The 17,594-nt window shown below is 37.0% G+C and overlaps 1 protein-coding gene across 4 annotated transcripts in view; it reads left to right on the top strand.

The window, feature by feature from the left end:
* Dhdds (Dehydrodolichyl diphosphate synthase subunit) overlaps positions 1–17,594 on the top strand; it is a 65,609-nt gene that overhangs the window by 16,262 nt on the left and 31,753 nt on the right. For 3 of the 4 annotated variants that reach the window (XM_067143343.2, XM_067143344.2, XM_067143346.2), the window contains exons 3-4: positions 7,902–8,063; positions 17,359–17,507. In XM_067143343.2, the coding sequence (XP_066999444.1) occupies positions 7,902–8,063; positions 17,359–17,507 (311 nt within the window). The remainder of the gene's footprint in view (positions 1–7,901; positions 8,064–17,358; positions 17,508–17,594) is intronic. The other variant, XM_067143347.2, reaches the window with a different exon arrangement.

The following is a 17,594-nucleotide window of genomic DNA, read 5'->3' on the forward strand; positions in this document are numbered from 1 at the left end:
CTTGTTTTGGGTATGAGAACCACCACTATTCAAAATGATGGCCATTAGCTACAATATGTACAGTACTTCAGTCTCTCATGCAAAGATCACTGCACATATTATTGCATTCCAGAACAATTGTCATTACAGACTGTTCCAATATTTCTTTTCTTTTGGTGTAGTCAGCATGCCCTTGTAGATAACATCTTACACTTCACCACAGAATAAGTCTTGTTCTTTCAAATCAGGGGAATGGTCTGGCCAGCTTTCAAGTTCTCTTTGCCTAGTCCATCAGTATGGAAGCATTTGGTTAAGACGATCTGTACGGCATCCTGGGCTATGAATTAGATAGACATCGTGCTTCTATAAGGTGGTGTTCCACTATTTCATACCATACATGATACTGTATGGACATTGATGCTCCATTAGCCCAAGCCAATGAGGATTGTGTACTGACCAATAGAACATGTTTCTCGGGCTGACTTGGCCATGATTTGTAAAAGTTGTTCCATCAGTAAACAAGATATCTGTTCGTCTTAATACCCATTCAAAAAATTATTGCCGTGATTCTGAAAATCATTTCTATGGTCGCTTTTGATTGTGAGGAACATAATAAAAATCAGACTTGTAATGTTGCAGAATACATAGTAAACTTCCCTGCCTCGTGCTGAGGTTGTAGGTGATATTGTAGCATTTTACATGTAGATCTTAGCAACAGCTGCTAGAACATTAATATTGCCCTCTCTTCCAGTCACTGATTTGTTTTTGGAACATTATCATTCCCTTAGTTGGTTGAAAAGATTTGCATATAGTCATTGAGATGGCTAAGGAAAAAAGCACAAATTCTTTCTACATTCTCTGTCCTCTAAGATCATGTTGACTTTTTCATCTCTTGTAAATACCGTAATATCTGGCACATCCAGCATGAATCAACTTGAGTACTGACTAGAAAGTTTCAATGTAATCTGTATAATGGGGGGGGGGAATGTAAACATAAAACGTACATATTTATATGACCAAAGTAGGTGCTCACATACTAGTAATGACAGTTCAAATGGAGCAGACAACACTCAAAAGATTAAAATGTCATTAACTGTTTACACTAGTACCGTGCCAAAGAATGCCATTGTGATTCTGATCTTATCTTTTATTTTCTTACTGTCAAATAGCCATTCTTGCATTTAAAAAACATAACTTCATTTTAGGAGACCAATTTCTGATCATTGTTGGAAGCTCAGTACGGGCTACATTTCTGAACACCTGTCTACAACTTCCTGTCACTGAAAATAGTGCATTAAATGGACAGTATATCTAGTTTCAGAATTATTTCCGGTGGCATTTTAGGTGATTTACCCAGTATAGGACCAACATGAAACTGTTGTTATGGCTATTTTGTTATTAAATACTTGTATGTTCTTGTCCCATGTAATGGGTTTTATTTTTACAGCTGTAGTTAATTCATTATGGTCAGCACACTTCGCTTCAGCCAGTTTCTATTTGCTTAAAAAAAAATCTCCTACTCTTCAAAGCTAAAATCATGTTTGGCAACACATTCCAACTATTGTTTACCTATGGCTTCTTTCCACTTTAATATGAATTTGAGTCAATATTTCATGCCTGCTTTCCTGTGTTAGTATGAGCATAGCTGACAAAAGCGATACGTATGACAGTCCCACGACCAGACTCATGAAATTCAAGTTGTTTCAGACCTTGTGATAGCTAGTTTACCTTTCCCAACTCTGCCTCCTTCACCACTCACGTAGGAGGAATGATCCTTCCATCGCCTCGCCTCCTTACCCGTACTCAAGCGAGCTGAATTTGCCGTAGAAGAAGTGCGTGTGATTTCTTACTTCCTAAAGCAATACTACTGATCAAAAATACATATTGTAGTATATCGTTATTAAATTCTATTCCTTGCTGTGTAGTTCATCTTCAGAAAATCTTGGAGGTTTTTAAAACATCCGTCCATGTATTTTACGTGCAGTATTTCATCCTCTGTGCTGGATTTGTGAGCAATCTCAGCCACGTGTTCAAAATGTTTCTATATTACTTTTTTTTTTAAGGGTGTAATTGTCTGATAAATTGTTTGATACATAGAAAATGCATGAGAGTATTTTTGCCTAACCCTTGTCACGTGTCCTTACGGGGTCAGGTTTGAAGTGAGATTTCATAGTGAGTTTTTACGACTGGATGCCCCTCGTGCCATCAACCTTATCAGTGGAGTTAATGAGATGAAATTAATAACATGATATATGATAATAGGAAGGGAGAGGTGAACCCTGGTGCCAGTACGTAGCCTGCTCCTGTTGAATAGCACTAAGGGGTCCGTGCAAGGCCTAATGTCCTCATCCAACGGATGAATCGCTATCAACAGCATCATATGCCTTCACTCATATAAATACCGCAGAGAGATTTGGAATTGAATACAGGCTTTTGGCACACAATCTGATGTTTACAAATTGTATACCATGACCTCACCTGTGCTGGCCAGTATTCTGATGGTGACAAATTTTTCAGCTGAATGGAACTTAAAACTGTCTAAGTACGCTGCCACAACTGCCTTAACTCTCATGGCCACCAGGCATTCTGAGAAAAAAACATGAGAGTGTTCAAAATTTAATTCTATATCCTGTATGTATGCTCCTTTTGCTTGTAAGATCAACAGTTCACCAGTTATTTTGGCTTTCATTGGTTAAAGTATGCACAAAAGCACAGAAAAGGATTTTTTCCTGGTCAGGATCACGTATTGGAAAGAAACAAACAAGTGTCAAATAAAGTCATACCTAACTCTGTACATATGAGTTTAGAGTTGAGATTAAAATGCATATAAACCTTTTTCTAGGAAATTGGTTTTTAAGTCCTCTTGATAGCTCATTTTTATAGGACAAGTCATTTAGGCAATGTATTCACTTTGTAAGGGTCTCAAGCGTATCATTTCTTCATACTGTCTTCACATTTTCTTGACAATGTGACAGTAACTTGCCTTTATGTTAACAAAAGGTACAAACTATAAACTTGCTTAGTTTGAACTTGATGGGTCCAGTAGTTTTGATGTGAAAGGAGGTCAGAAAGACAGATGAACATTCAGACTTAGATATGTGCATTTTTGGCAACAATAGCATACAATCCAATAATAATTTACCCGTGATCACCCTCTTTTTCAAATTTCATCTCACCTCGCGGACATTACATAAAGTAGCGTGTCCATGACCAAGAAAACTTCATTTTTTCCAGAACCTTTAATCCTGATAGATTAGACATTTTATTTTCTTGCAAGGGTCGCAGACATACATTTGCTTTTGTCTGCTTCACCTTTTCTTTAATCAACCCTGGTTTCTGCTTTAGACTTCCTCTTGCAGAGTGAAGGAGTATAATGATCATTGGACTTGCACCACTAACAGACTCCAATAATGATTTTTCACCTTTAACCATCCAGCTGTACTGCACTTGATGTATGAGACCTTTGGGATGTGTGCTCATAGTTTAAGTACAGTATTCTACCAGGTGGTTCGAATTACAAAGAAAATGCATATGCACATTTTTATAGGAAATTTAATTATAAATTCTGTATAAATGCTGCTATGTAACTGCTCCCATACTGCTTATAATGTAGATATCTTGCTATTATTTTAACTGTTCAGTAATCTGTTTAAGACTGCTTTGCGTGCATGATTATGATGCATCACATGTAGGTAGCTTGAGTGAACAGTCTTGTACTTCGCTCTTACAGCTACCCATCACAGGAACTTCACGTTGGAGGGATTCAGTATGCTACTATGGAAGTGAATTTATCATTTTATATACTTAATTGACATTAACTACTGTAGAATTCTGGCTGCTGTGGATTATAACTTAAACTGCAGGCTTTGAAAGTTACCTGGGAAATAGGATGATAAACTTAGGGAAACATACGATAGTCAAGATTTCAATCCCCCTTGTATTGGCTAGCCTAATTGCATGGTTATTTAGAGTTCACCCCCCATGCTGTAGGTTGCGGTACTAAATCCTGGAACAGTTAAATGTATTGAATGCTCAAGAGCTTTGAGGGGGAACAAAATTCCATCACAGTGGCATCTCTTCAAGAGCAATAATATTGGAGTGGACTAGAATTCTGTTGTTATGGTCTTCATCTTTTGTAAAGGGCTAAACAGCACAATTATTGGTCTGAATTGAGCATTAGAATGGTAGCATTGCATATGCCAGATCATTGCTTCCTTCCCTCCTCATTTACCTGGCCTATGACGAGAACCTTTCTGATCCAGTCATTTGCTTCATGAATGAGAGTAACCTATCAAAATATTTTAAATGTTCAAGTGAGTTTTACTTTCTGTTTTGATATGTATTTTGGTTATAATGTTGTCAGCCTTAAAATTCTACTTACCTCGTAAAGAATATGTCTAGAAGAAGGGAAATATTGAGTCATACATTCACATGTCCTTCAAAGATCTGTTTCACATGAAGATAAACACACCACTAATCCTAGGGATCAGTTCAGGTAGTCAAATAAGGATCACCAATGTTTCCAGTACTCGTACTACCCCCTGGAAATGTGGAGATTCCTTAGTGTTATGACGTTTAGACTGAGTGTCATCTATTGGTACATTTACCTGATGTACACTACAACAGACACTCTTGACATTATAGGTTGTAGACTAGACTAGTACCTGACTCTGTTGATTACAGTTCTTTGAGGAAACTTCCACAGAAGTAATCTCCATGTTTAACATTAAATTGCTCATGGCCCATTAAGATCAAGTTCTGAGATAAAGGAATTTGAGATGACCACTATTGTTGCAGTGTTTTTTATATTATTATGTTGGACTATATTGGGATTTTATGGATTGTAACATAATGAATCAAATTTACAGACTATGCTGGCATCTACAGTAACTCCAAAATTGTTTTTTAGTTGTACCATTTTCAGAATTAAAGATTGATATTACTGCCTCTTGTTGCTTTTATTGGAAGTGCTTGCTTAGTTGAAATATTACTTATCAACTAGCAAAATACCCATTGTTCACAACAGTTTTAAAGTGAAAGTTTTTAATAAAAGTTTTACATTTTAGAGATTCTACTGTCGGCTGGACCTGTAAAATACATCAGTTCGTACGTCAAATGATTTTGTGGAAATTATTATTTTCTGATCTAACACTCATTTTGAAACCTGTGCAGAAGAATTGGAATGTTTTAAATCCTGTCTTATTTAATATCTATTACAAAGAAGTGACCAACCTGTGAAATTTTTATGTTGTACGTCAAACTGTAATGGAGGAATGAATGCTTATTTTAGGAGGGTGTATGTTCTTAACTATTTATTAACATCTAGGATATAGACCACCCTTCATGTAAAATTGTGTTTTAGAGCGTCAACCACTATCTAAACCTGTTAGAGGAGAAATATTTTGAAGTTAAAGATATTTTACACCTAGGACATAAAAGAAGAAGAATCTCGTAAAATTACAACTTTGTACGTCAAACTGTTAAGGAGGGATGAATAATTTTGTTTAGGGCTGGAACGTTTGAGAGTATTCCCTATTTCACACCTAGGATTTAAAATAAATACCGCTATTTGTAATTTTATCTTTGTACGTTAAACCATTTCGGAGGAAGGAATTAATATATTTGTTTCCAGATCTTAACTCCCGTTTAACTCTTTGAGGGATTAAATTTATTTCACACCTTCTGTTATTTAACAGCTAGGATATCATTTGAAATTTTCACTTTGTAATACAAATGGTTTCATGAAAAAGAATACGTTGGTACCATTAGAGATACACAGTCTCGAAAAATGTTCCTCCAATCGTGTATTAAGTTTATTTCAGTTAAACCCCTAAGTTTTACAAATAAATGTTTTTGGCAATAAAGAAGAGAAATCTGAAATTTGGTCATGTACCTTGGCTGTTGTGAAGACTTGGTTATAGATGAATAATATTGTCATAAGTCTTAACCCCCCTACCCAAAATCCCTTAGGCGTGTATTGTTTTAAGACCTGTTATTATTTAAAATCTAAAACGTATAGGAGCAACCATCATATGAAATTTAAACCTCGTATGTCAAAAATGGTTTCATAAAAATGAATATTTATGGTATCAGACACAGCGCCCCCCCCTTTCCCCCCACCTAAGTTAAAACCCATTAAGGGTGTGTTGTTTTAAGAGCTCTTCTTAGTTAAAATCTAAGGCATACAGGAGCAATCATCATGTGAAGTTTCAACCCCGTATGTCAAACGGTTTCAGGGAAATTAATATTTTTTCATCATGTCCCAAACCCCGGCCAAGACCTTTTAGGAATATATTGCGTCAGGACCACTTCTTATTTAAAATATGAGATATATAGATATACTCATATATAGGAGCAACATTCATGTGAAATTTCAACCTCGTATGTCAAACTGTTTCAGAGAAATAAATGTTTGTCATCGGACATCAGCCCCCCCCCCCCCAGTCAAAACCCCTTAGGGGTGCATTGTTTGAAGACCACTTTTTATTTAAAATCCAAGATATTGAGGAGTAACCACTATGTGAAAATTCAATCTCGTATGTCAAGCAATTTCAGAAATATGTATATTTTTGTCATTGGGCCTCACACCCCACCCACCCCCAGTCAAAACCCCTTAGAGGTGTATTGTTTTAAGACCGCTTTTTATTTAAAATATAAGATGTAGGACAACCATCATGTGAAATTTCAAGCTTGTATGTCTAATGGTTTGAGAAAATTAATATTGATGTTGTCAACTACCTTCTCCAGTCAAACCCCCTTGGGCTGTGTTTCTTTATTTTCAAAGGGGATTCAGAATACCAATTTTCACGTCTATCCATATTTTTTTTTTTTTTTTTTTTTAGGTATAAGTATCCTCATAAAAATAATTCAGTCGTTTCCCCTTCTTTCACCCCCCGCAAGAGGACTTTTCAAAAACAAAAAAAATACCAATTTTCAAGTCTGTAGTTTTTTTCAGTTTTTAAGATGTAAGTATCCTCATAAAAAGAATTCAACTCCTCCTCCAACCCCCATCCCCCCTCCAAGTGGCCTTTCTGAAAACAAAAAAGTTGTGTTTATTTCTAAAGGGGATTCCAAATACCAATTTTCATGTCTACGACAGTTTCAGTTTTTAAAAAAATTAAATTATTTTCAATTCCTTCACGACCTATCCCCCGCCCCACCTTAAGTGGATTTTCTGAAAACAAAAGAATACATGTGTCTTCATTTTTAAAAGAGATTACCAATTTTCACACCAGTCCAGTAACATCTTCAGTATTTGATATAAGTATCCTCATAAAAAGAATTCAACTCTTCACTTCTTTTCATCTACCCCCTTAAGTGGATTTTCCGAAAAGAAAAAGATACGTTTCTGTATTGTTAAAGATGATTCCAAATACAAATTTTCATGTCTGTAACATCTTCAGTTATTGAGATATAAATATCCTCATAAAAAGAATTCAGCCCGTTTTTCAGTCCTTCATACAAACCCTCTTACGTGGATTTTCCAAAAACAAAAAAAGTGTTTCTTTATTTTTATAGGAAATTCCAAATACCAATTTTCACGTCTGTAACATCTTCAGTTTTTGAGATATAAGTATCCCCTTTTTGCCTTTTTCACTCCCTTAAGGGGATTTTCCAAAAACAAAAATGTGTTTCAAAGGAGACCAATTTTTAAGTCTGTAAACTGTTCAATTTCCAGATACAGATCTACTCATTTTTAATATTCACCCCTTTTTCCACCCCCTTAGCTGAGGAACATCCAAAAATCCTGCCTTAATAAGCACCTAAATTGTAATATAAATATATCCCCATAATTTTGTTCCTTTATGTCCAGTAGTTTTGGCTCGGCGATGATGAATCATTCAGTCAGGACATGTTATTTTATATACCGGTATATAGATATTTTAGTGCCATATCCATACAAGTTCTTTCTTTTGCTCCAGGTTTGATAAGTTGGCCGAAACATTGCAGTGGTGTTTGGATCTGGGAATACCTGAAGTAACAGTTTATGCATTCAGCATTGAAAACTTCAAACGCAGTACAGATGAAGTCAATGCATTATTGGAATTGGCCAGGCAAAAGTTTCAGAGGCTACTCAGTGAAAGGTGAGAATTTAATACCTGTAGTTCATGTAAACTTTAGAGTAAAACATTTATATAGCAGTCAAATTATTTTGTAGAGTAGTTGTTGGCAGGTTTAACCTTTTTAGTGCCAGGCAAAAATATAAAGGCGAGGTCTAAAAGTGCAAGGCTCATGTTGTATCAACTCGTGCTGCATCTCCAGTTTGCACCATTTCCTCAGTTTTAACATAATCAAATACACGTCTATCAACAAAAGTAACAATGGAGAATCTGTAACTGAAATGTATTTGAATATTAAAAAATACTGTACATGGCTTTCAATTTATAAAATCTCACAATATGGAAAAAACAGGTTTGTAGCAAGCTGAAGCACTAAGATATGCCAGTTTTGATTGTACACTCAATAATCAATTTCAATGCTGCTGACGTCTGGCGAATATAGATGACAGACAGGTTGAACTTATTTCTAACCTAAGATGGGTAAAGGAAGAAATAGGCAACAAAATGTTTAAAATCCATTGATCACACACAAAAAAAAAAAAAAAGAAGAAGAAATTAATGCAGTTTTTCAAGTTTACTTGACATACCATTAATTTCATGATTCGATTCTTTCACTTTCAACCTCTGTGTGAAATGAAGTAGTTAGCCATGTTTAATGTAAAATGGAATTATTTTCCATTATCACGCCTCAAGAAATCATCTTGCCTCTGCTGTGAGATTATGGTTTCCCATTTTCACACTAGGCAAACCTTGAGGCTGTACCTTAATTAAGGTCACGGCCGCTTCCTTCCCACTCCTAGCCTGTTCCTATCCCATTGCCTGGTAGTTACTCCCCAATCTGAATTCTGAGCCATAAGATGGTCATGGACATATTCTCAACAGACATACAGTGTTATCAAAATGACAAAAATCCTTGCTGGATTTCAGCACAACTGATGTGGTCCATGCTCTATGGCTTTTATTTTGACATTTGCCAGTAGGAAGATTAAGTTGTTTCATCTTGCTTTCCTGAATCTCAGAACGTTCTTTGTTCGTGTTCTTGATCTGATTTGGCTTGCACTTTGATCACACAATGTCCTAGTATCTTGTCGTTTGTGAGCAGCTGTTTTATACAGTACCTGGAATTTTAATCCAAGGAGCTGCAGGAGTGTCCGATAACTTTTGCTTTACAGTTGGCGTGTTTGGAATCGCTCAGTGTGAGCACAGGCTCTCCTCTCTTTTCCATTTTATTACAGTATCTCCAGGAAGATCTGGATCCTCGCTTGTATTAAATTTGTTGTACTTTAAAGAGTTCTCCTCTGCAAGAGTGTTGGTGGTGGAAAATTTTGTTTTAAGAGGAAGTACAACTAGGCAACCATACTCTGTATAACACTAATCAGAGAGAAAAAAAAGGACAGAATCCGACACTTCGAAAAATGAAAGTATCAGCCAAAGGAAGATGAGGGCCATGAAGGGCTGAAAAAGAAAGATTCCCCTAGGCCTCAATACCTAATACCGTCGGGGTTGGAAAAGAATAAGAGTTGACCAGGGGAGGTCAGATAGGATATACGAAAGGAGCCTGGCACAAGTAAGTGGAAGCAATGCCAGGACTTGGCTAAAGGCGCCATGGATGCCATCAGACACTCCCAAGTTTAGAGCCCCTTTAGTCACCTCTAACATCAGGCAGGGGATACCGTGGGTGTCATTCTACTGCCACCCCCCACAGAGGGATCCTCTGCAAGATCTACTGTTTGTACTGTTTGCAACTTTGCCAAAACCCTGGCAAGAGGCCTTTATAAGATGCTACCATCTGGGCTGATTGTGGTGTGAGATTTATTTTTTAGAGGGTTTTTTTTTTTCCTCACAGTTTGTCTCAGTTTGTATATTATTGGTATTATATTGATATATTGTGTTTTGAGAGAATCCAAAAATGACGTTCATAGTGACTGCAGATGATATTATACAAAGTCACTGAACCCTTCTGGCCTATCCATTCATTCGTTACTTATTCATGAACAGTCATTTCCCTGCCTCCTGGCTTACAGGTAGTTTCTGCTGTTGTAATGACATTACCCTTTTCCTAAAGAGTGTCTGAAAACTTTCAATCATATACAGTAGAAGTCAGCTATAGCGAGTATGACATATATTGGGAACTCCGTTTTAACGACAGATTTTTTTTTCTGTCCCATGAAAATTCCTATATTAAACTGTGTATTATCCTTCGGTTACTGTGAGAACCCTATCTCTGATACATCCGTTGTTACAAGCGATTAAGCGTGCTTTCTTATTTCCATAATCAATATTTATGGACTCTAGCGATTACAATGAATGTGAATGATCATCTTTGCTGTAGTTTTAGCCCTGTTTGCACCAGGGAGCTCTCTCTCCGATATTTGAACTCGAAGGAAATGTCAGAGTTCATTAGTAATACTCGTTGACTGTTGTTCTGTAAACACAATTCGAAAATGAAAGAGAACATGTTTCCATAATAAATGCATAATTAACCTGGCTTATAGTAGTAGTTATCTCTTTAGAAATAAAGGCTGAAGTAAACAATCTATTAATTTAATGTTATGTACTGAAATTAAGTAAGAATGTGATACATCTCAGAATACAGCGTGCTGGGCTGAGTGGCTCAGAACTCCTGCGAGAATAACTTCCGGCACATCGATGTCTCCAGAAATCGAAAAAGTAGTTAATGGAACGTAAACTCAATAAAATTATTTTTTTAAATACGGCGGAGGAAGGAAGACCGATTTGCAAGTTTAGTTTATTCAGTAAAACCTCGTTTGGACGTTTCTGCAGGGGACAAGGAAAGAGAATGTGTTAAGCGAGAAAACATATGCTACTATTGAATACACAAATCAGAACTAACCAACAGGGATAAGGTGGGTTTTTTTCCAACGTGAATACATTTTACGTGTATGTATGGGGGCAGTGAAAGAGATGGGCTATCTACTGTTTCTAAAGATGACAGTATTAAAAGGCATGAAAAAGACGAGAAAACAAATGCGAAAATGTTTTCCACTGGGGCGTATTAAATAACAACGGTGTATAAGGTGTGTAAAACACCAGCCAACAAATATAAAATATTTGCACTGGGGTCCATAAATGTATGAGCTCATTATTTGCAGATCACACTCTTTCTGTAACAAATGTCAGCTGAAGTCTTCTATTTCGGGCTAGTAGGTTATTAAACATTGTGTGTTATCTTCGAGTCTATTTGTGTAATGGAGTAAATATCAGCCAAACGAGCACTTCAAAATTCTTTTAGTGTGGTAGCCATATTGCTCTGCTCGGCAACGACTTTGAGGGTGTGTTCCTAATGCCAGGGAAGGACGATACCGAGAGCACAGGAGACAACACTCCGTGCGGAGAATGTGGAAAACGGATAACTGCTGCTGTGGGCTGTGATGGAAACTGTCGTAAGTGGTTTCACAAGGAGTGTTCCGGAGTTAATGCGGGTGACTTCGCGACTCTCAAAAAGCCTAGCACTACATTGCTATGGATGTGCAAAATATGCAAAGATGATTTAATTATGTTAAGACATGGAAAAGAAGAATTAAAAGCAATATGGGAAGAAATAAGAAGTCTTAAGGAAAGCATCAAACAAACGGTTGCGGAGGAGATAAATAAAGCGATGCCTAGACAAAATGAAGAACATAAGAACAGTTTTAAAGGAACCAGTACTTCTGTTATAGTTCAGCATCCTCGAATCACTGCCAAGAAAGGATTGGCCCCGAAACCACCACAAGTGGAGTCAAATAGCCACGAACAGAACATTAGAGTAATTGAAGACAAAGAAACGTCATCTGATAACACCGAAGAGGGGACTTGGACGGAGGTTGTGAAGCGAAACCGGCACCGTAGACAGGTAATCATATTTTCGAGAAAGGCTGATGAAACTAGCAACCTAAGAGCGGCTAATAGAACAGCCTGGTTGTACATAGGCAAACTCCATCAGAACATGGAGAGGGAGGATATTATTAAATTCCTTCGAGATAACAATATATCTGATGACATTATTTGTGACCAATTAGACACAGAAGGTACAAAGAAGGCGTTCCGAATTGGTATTAGATTTGACCACCTAGAAAAAGTAAATAACCCAGAATTCTGGCCAGGGAGGATTTTGGTGAGGAGGTATAATTTTCGACCCCATAACGGCTCGGGTACAATGCTCTCAACCAAATCCTGATAAGGACGACAACGTTTTGCCTACATCAAAGATTAAGCTACTATTATGGAATACTGAAGGACTGCTGAGCATGACAAACACACTAGAAGATATGATACAGGAATTTGATGTAATAATCCTAGTGGAAACACTTTTAACGCATGCGTGGCAAACTAGTAGACATTATTCAACATTCGTCATGGCAGAAAAACCTCCAGCAGGGAGACCCAAAGGAGGCATTGCATGTCTGCTCACTGATCAATTCTCACCATTTAGTGTACAATACAGATCTACGAACGTTTTAGTAGTTCGAACCAAGCCGTGTGTATGTGTCTGTGTATATTTCCAGCCAGATTTCTCATGAACTGAGATTGAGGAAGTTAGTAAAGCTTTAACTGTGACTACTAGGGATGATGCCATTATCCTTGCCGGAGACCTAAATTGTTGCATCGATACAGAACATCGAAAATCAACAGAAGTTTTGGACTTCTTAGAAGAGGAAGGTCTTCGGTTGGTGAATGCCTCTGACATGAATACCTACATGTCTCATAATGGTGCTAGCACAATAGATCTGGTGTTTATAAACTCTAAGTTTGTGCCGATCAAGCAGGAGGTTATCCTCGAGGCGCAACGGAAACACCTACCAGTTGCAACTTCCTTACAGCTGGAGAATTGGCCTAGTACGCTTGATACAGTTAGAGACCGTACAAAAAATAAGTAGAAAAAGTAATCCGTCTCTTATCTGTGGTGAAGATAATCAAACTATACTTAACCTATTACGAGAGGGTAATCTTAATGAGGCTGCATTATATAGAAGTGCTGCTCCAGAATGCTACTCTACCAACAATACCTGTGGTCAGAAAATCTCAGCGCTGGTTCACCAAGGAATGCTATAAATGTCGTAGAGATGTGCTGGAAGCATTACATACATCCCGAAGAGAGAAAACAAAAGAATTCCTTTAAATATATGCCAGTAAAAGGAGAGCATACAAACTACTACTAAAAGAAGCCAAAAGTCATTATAGAGAGGAAGAAGAAAAGAAACTTATAGACCGTGCCAGTCTAGATCCTTACCTGGTTCTGCAGCCTAGACAACCGAGAAGTTCTCCAGGAACTTCCCAATGGAAGTTTGGGAAAAGCACTTGAGTGCAGTGCTTCAAGAGAGACGCACGGCCTACTAATTATTTCGTGCCAGTGTTTCAAATAATCCCTGAAATTGACGAATTTTCAATTAATGAGGTTGTATCAACTATTTCAGCATCTAAAGATAACAAGGCATGTGGCCCAGATCACATTTTTAATGAACATCTTAAAGCTACTCTCCCAAAATTGGGTGAATCCATCACTCACCCAATGAATGAATGCTTGCGGCAAGGTAGGATACCAGACAACTGGAGAAAATCTACTATTAAAATGCTATATAAAGGCAAAGTTGATACCGCAGATCCCAACTCATATAGAGGAATAGCGCTAGAATGTACTCTACTAAAGACTTAAACTTCATTAGTAGGTAAACGTCTCATTAAACTGGTAGAAAATAACCTACCGGAGTCGCAATTCAGATTTAGAAAAGGAAAATCAACGACTTTAGCTATCCACTGTCTCCAGAATGACATAGAAGAAGCCTTTTAAGAAACCAGGGGGTAAATTGCATGCCATCTTTATAGATTATTCGAAAGCTTTTGACACCATAAGCAGAACCATACTGTTAGAAAAATTGGAGAGTATCATTGGTAGTACGAACTACCTTATACTGCTGATTAGGAACTTACTGCTCAACAATTCAATAGAAGTAAATGATGGCATCACCAAATCTATTATTTTGAAACAAACAACCGGGGTATTATAGGGAGACCCATTAAGTCCATTATTATTCATCATTGCGACAGCAGACATAGTAGATTTGGTAAACCAGGAAAGCGTCAAACTATTAATGTACGCTGATGATATGGTCTTAACATCGACAGAGAAGGAACTCCAGGAATCATTCAACCAAATAGTAGGCTGGATAAATAAAAATGAGCTCAAACTGAATGTAGAAAAAACAGATTTCATGACGTTCAGAAGAGGGAGGCCTCATGGAATCTTCTATTATGAAGACCAAGAACTTAAGTCTGTAAAGCATTTTAAATACTTGGGTGTAATTTTTCAAACCCAAGGTAATGTTTTCACCCTCCATCTCATGGATCGTCTGAATGCATCTATGAAAGCAATATCTGACATTAACTATCTGAGAAACTTGTCTTTAGAAACGGCCATAAAACTCTTTCATCTAAAAATCAGCCCTATAGCAACATATGGCTTGGAAAACATTTGGGAACATTTGAGTATGAAACAGATAAAATCGAGAAGTTGAAGGCAATCTACTTGAAACGGGCTCTGTGCCTCTCCAAATATTCTCCTTCCCGGCTCGTGTATGAGCTATCCAGAGAGGGTTTTTGTGTGGAAGAGCTAAGGTTACAGTTGTTACTTCCAGCAACAACACCCTATATACATCTGCTTCGAGACCTACGATCGAAGAAGGCTGACATCTGGGAAGATTTCTACTCTAGCGATGCCATGCTAAATCGCGAGTGGGTTCAAGGTGGATATGAACTGCGACACCTGCTGACAAGGTTCTCCGTTCATGGGTTCCATTATAAACTGTGTAATATAAAGCGTTATCATGAACCAGGTTTGAACTGTGTATGTTTAAGATGTGGTGCACACTGTACTAGGTACCATGTTTTAAATTGTACACAGCGATCAGAATCACTGGTGAAATTTTGCAACGAAGATTGATGTTTTATATAGTAATTCTTTGCACATTGTGCACGTTAAATAAATTATTATAAACATTGTTTTCTGATCACACTCTTTGACCTTGAATTATTTGGAGGTTAAACTCGGCCATGTGCGAGAGGATTACTTTGCAATGAATCAATAACAGTAAATTTCCACCTTTTTTGATATTTATATTTGCATTAAGCAAGTCAATCAATCATATACAGTTCATGTTTCATTCAATTTGGAACATCTTGAGCTGTATTACAAGCGCTCAGGTGAAATTACAAAGTATTTATCTTCTTAAGAACATCTTAATAAGTACCTTGTTTTACTTAAAATCTATGTTAATTTAAAAAAAATTGAAATAAATTAAAATCAATGTGGTTGGTTGAATGGGGTGGTGAAATGGGAGGGAACTGGATTTACTTATTTTAGTCTATTTTAAAACTATATTTATTGGAGCAGATGTTATAAACAATGTTTTTTGTTTCCAGCACTTTTCACTATGATATATGATATTCTGTTTGTCTACTAATAAAATGTTTTTGATAAATAATTTTTCTTTGTCAGTGTTCTATATTTTACGAGGATGTTCTCATCATTTGCTCCTTCCAAAGCAATTTTTTGTTTTATTTTTTATAAAAGTGTCTCTTGAATTCAATGAAACATGTACTGTATATGATTGATTGATTTGCTTAACACAAATATAAGTATCAATAAAACCGGGCGAGTTGGCCGTGTGGTCAGGAGCGTGCATCTGTGAGCTTGCATCCGGGAGATAGTGGGTTCGAACCCCACTGTTGGCAGCCCTGAAGATGGTTTTCCATGGTTTCCCATTTTCACACAGGCAAATGCTGGGGCTGTTCCTTAATAAAGGCCACGGCCCCTTCCTTCCCATTCGTTTCCTATCCCATCGTTGCCATAAGACCTATCTGTGTCGGTGCGACATAAAACAAATAGCGAAAAAAAATATTTAAAATGTGGAAATTTACTGTTATTGATTCATTGTAAATAGGATTTGATACGGGAAATGAAGCTGATTTCTTGCAAGAAATACTTTGACTGCCATCTTGAATGTGACAAAACTTTGATCAACTCAAGTCGAAACTCAAAGGTGCAAGTTTCAACATACATGCCACTGTTGAAAGATGTGGATGCTTGTCCTCTTCCTGGATTTTAATTTTGTCGTCATTAGTAAGCAAATGTCATAACTTTTTCAGTATCTATAACTGGGCTACACAATAATATCGACACGCTAATCAACTTCACACGATTGTGTTTCTCCTCCGTACGTAGGCTATCATACTACAAATATTCGCTACCTTTCACTGTATGACTCAGCACAGAATAAATTTCTAAATTTCTGAAAGGAATGGAAAATTACAAGCACAAACATGCTTTCTAGGTCATTCAGCAATATCAATGAAAATCGGAGAACAAAACTGAACTTTCCTGACGCTAACGGCTTCCTTCCCGAAGATGTGATTTACCCTGTAAAGTACAGGAATTCAAGGCCAGTTCTCGTTTTCATGCAACTGTCTCAAAGTGGCCTCCTGTGCTGATGGCTCTAATATTTGTTGGAAGTCTGTTTCTTTCACAAGGGATGACAAAGAACATTTTGATGATTGATTGGTTGGTTGGTTGGTTGGTTGGTTGGTTGGTTGGTTGGTTGGTTGGTTGATTGATGTTTGTTGTTTAAAGGGGCCTAACATAGAGGTCATCGGCCCAAAGAACATTTTCAAGGCTAGGAAAAACGTTATCGTATTGCGCGGTAATAGTGAAAATATGTGACATAATAAGCGAGTTATTTTTATATAAATTTAATACATCGTGAATCGGGACTTTGAATTTACGCCATGCTAAGCATGACGTAGTTTTAATGAGGGAATCCCTAACAAGGTTTCAGTGTATTTTCTCACATCTGGTTAAATTTTGGAAAGGCTATTCCCTTGTAAATTTATGGCGAGAAGGTTATCATTACTCTACTGGCGCTTGAAATATATCTTTACGATGCATATAAGGTTAAGTAAGGTTAAATGACTCTGAATAAGAAAATGAAGGGTTTGCCACAGAAGACACTGGAGTGATATACTCCAATTTTTCAGGATGAAATTGAACATGCGTGTTCATGTTTTGGAAAAATAACTAACGACTAAGCCGTAGTATGGAAATCTGCAAATGTTTTGAACAAACTGATTGTAGTTTCATACTGATTTTAATGTGTGTGGGTGTCCGTCTGACCTTTTTTTTAATTACAAAAATCGGATATAACGACAATCTGCTGTAGCAAGTAAATTTTTCGCCGTTGCGAATTCTCTCTATAACAGACTTCTACTGTAATATAAACTCTAGTCTTATTTAATTGCTGTAATACTGCACGTAATGTTTTGGTTGCAGAGACAAGCTAATGGAACATGGAGTGTGTGTTAGAGTGATTGGTAACTTAGCTCTCCTACCAGAAGACATCAGGAAGTTGATTGCTGAAGCAATGTTCATCACAAAAGAAAATAATAAGGCCTTTCTTAATGTTGCCTTTTCTTATACAGGTAATGTTTTATGGTATGTCAATATTTATAGCTCTTGGACTGTAAAATTAGAATTGTATATTCCTTTGCAATATTTTCTTCTGATGC

The sequence above is a fragment of the Anabrus simplex genome, chromosome 3 (assembly GCF_040414725.1).
Source record: "Anabrus simplex isolate iqAnaSimp1 chromosome 3, ASM4041472v1, whole genome shotgun sequence".
NCBI lineage: Eukaryota > Metazoa > Arthropoda > Insecta > Orthoptera > Tettigoniidae > Anabrus > Anabrus simplex.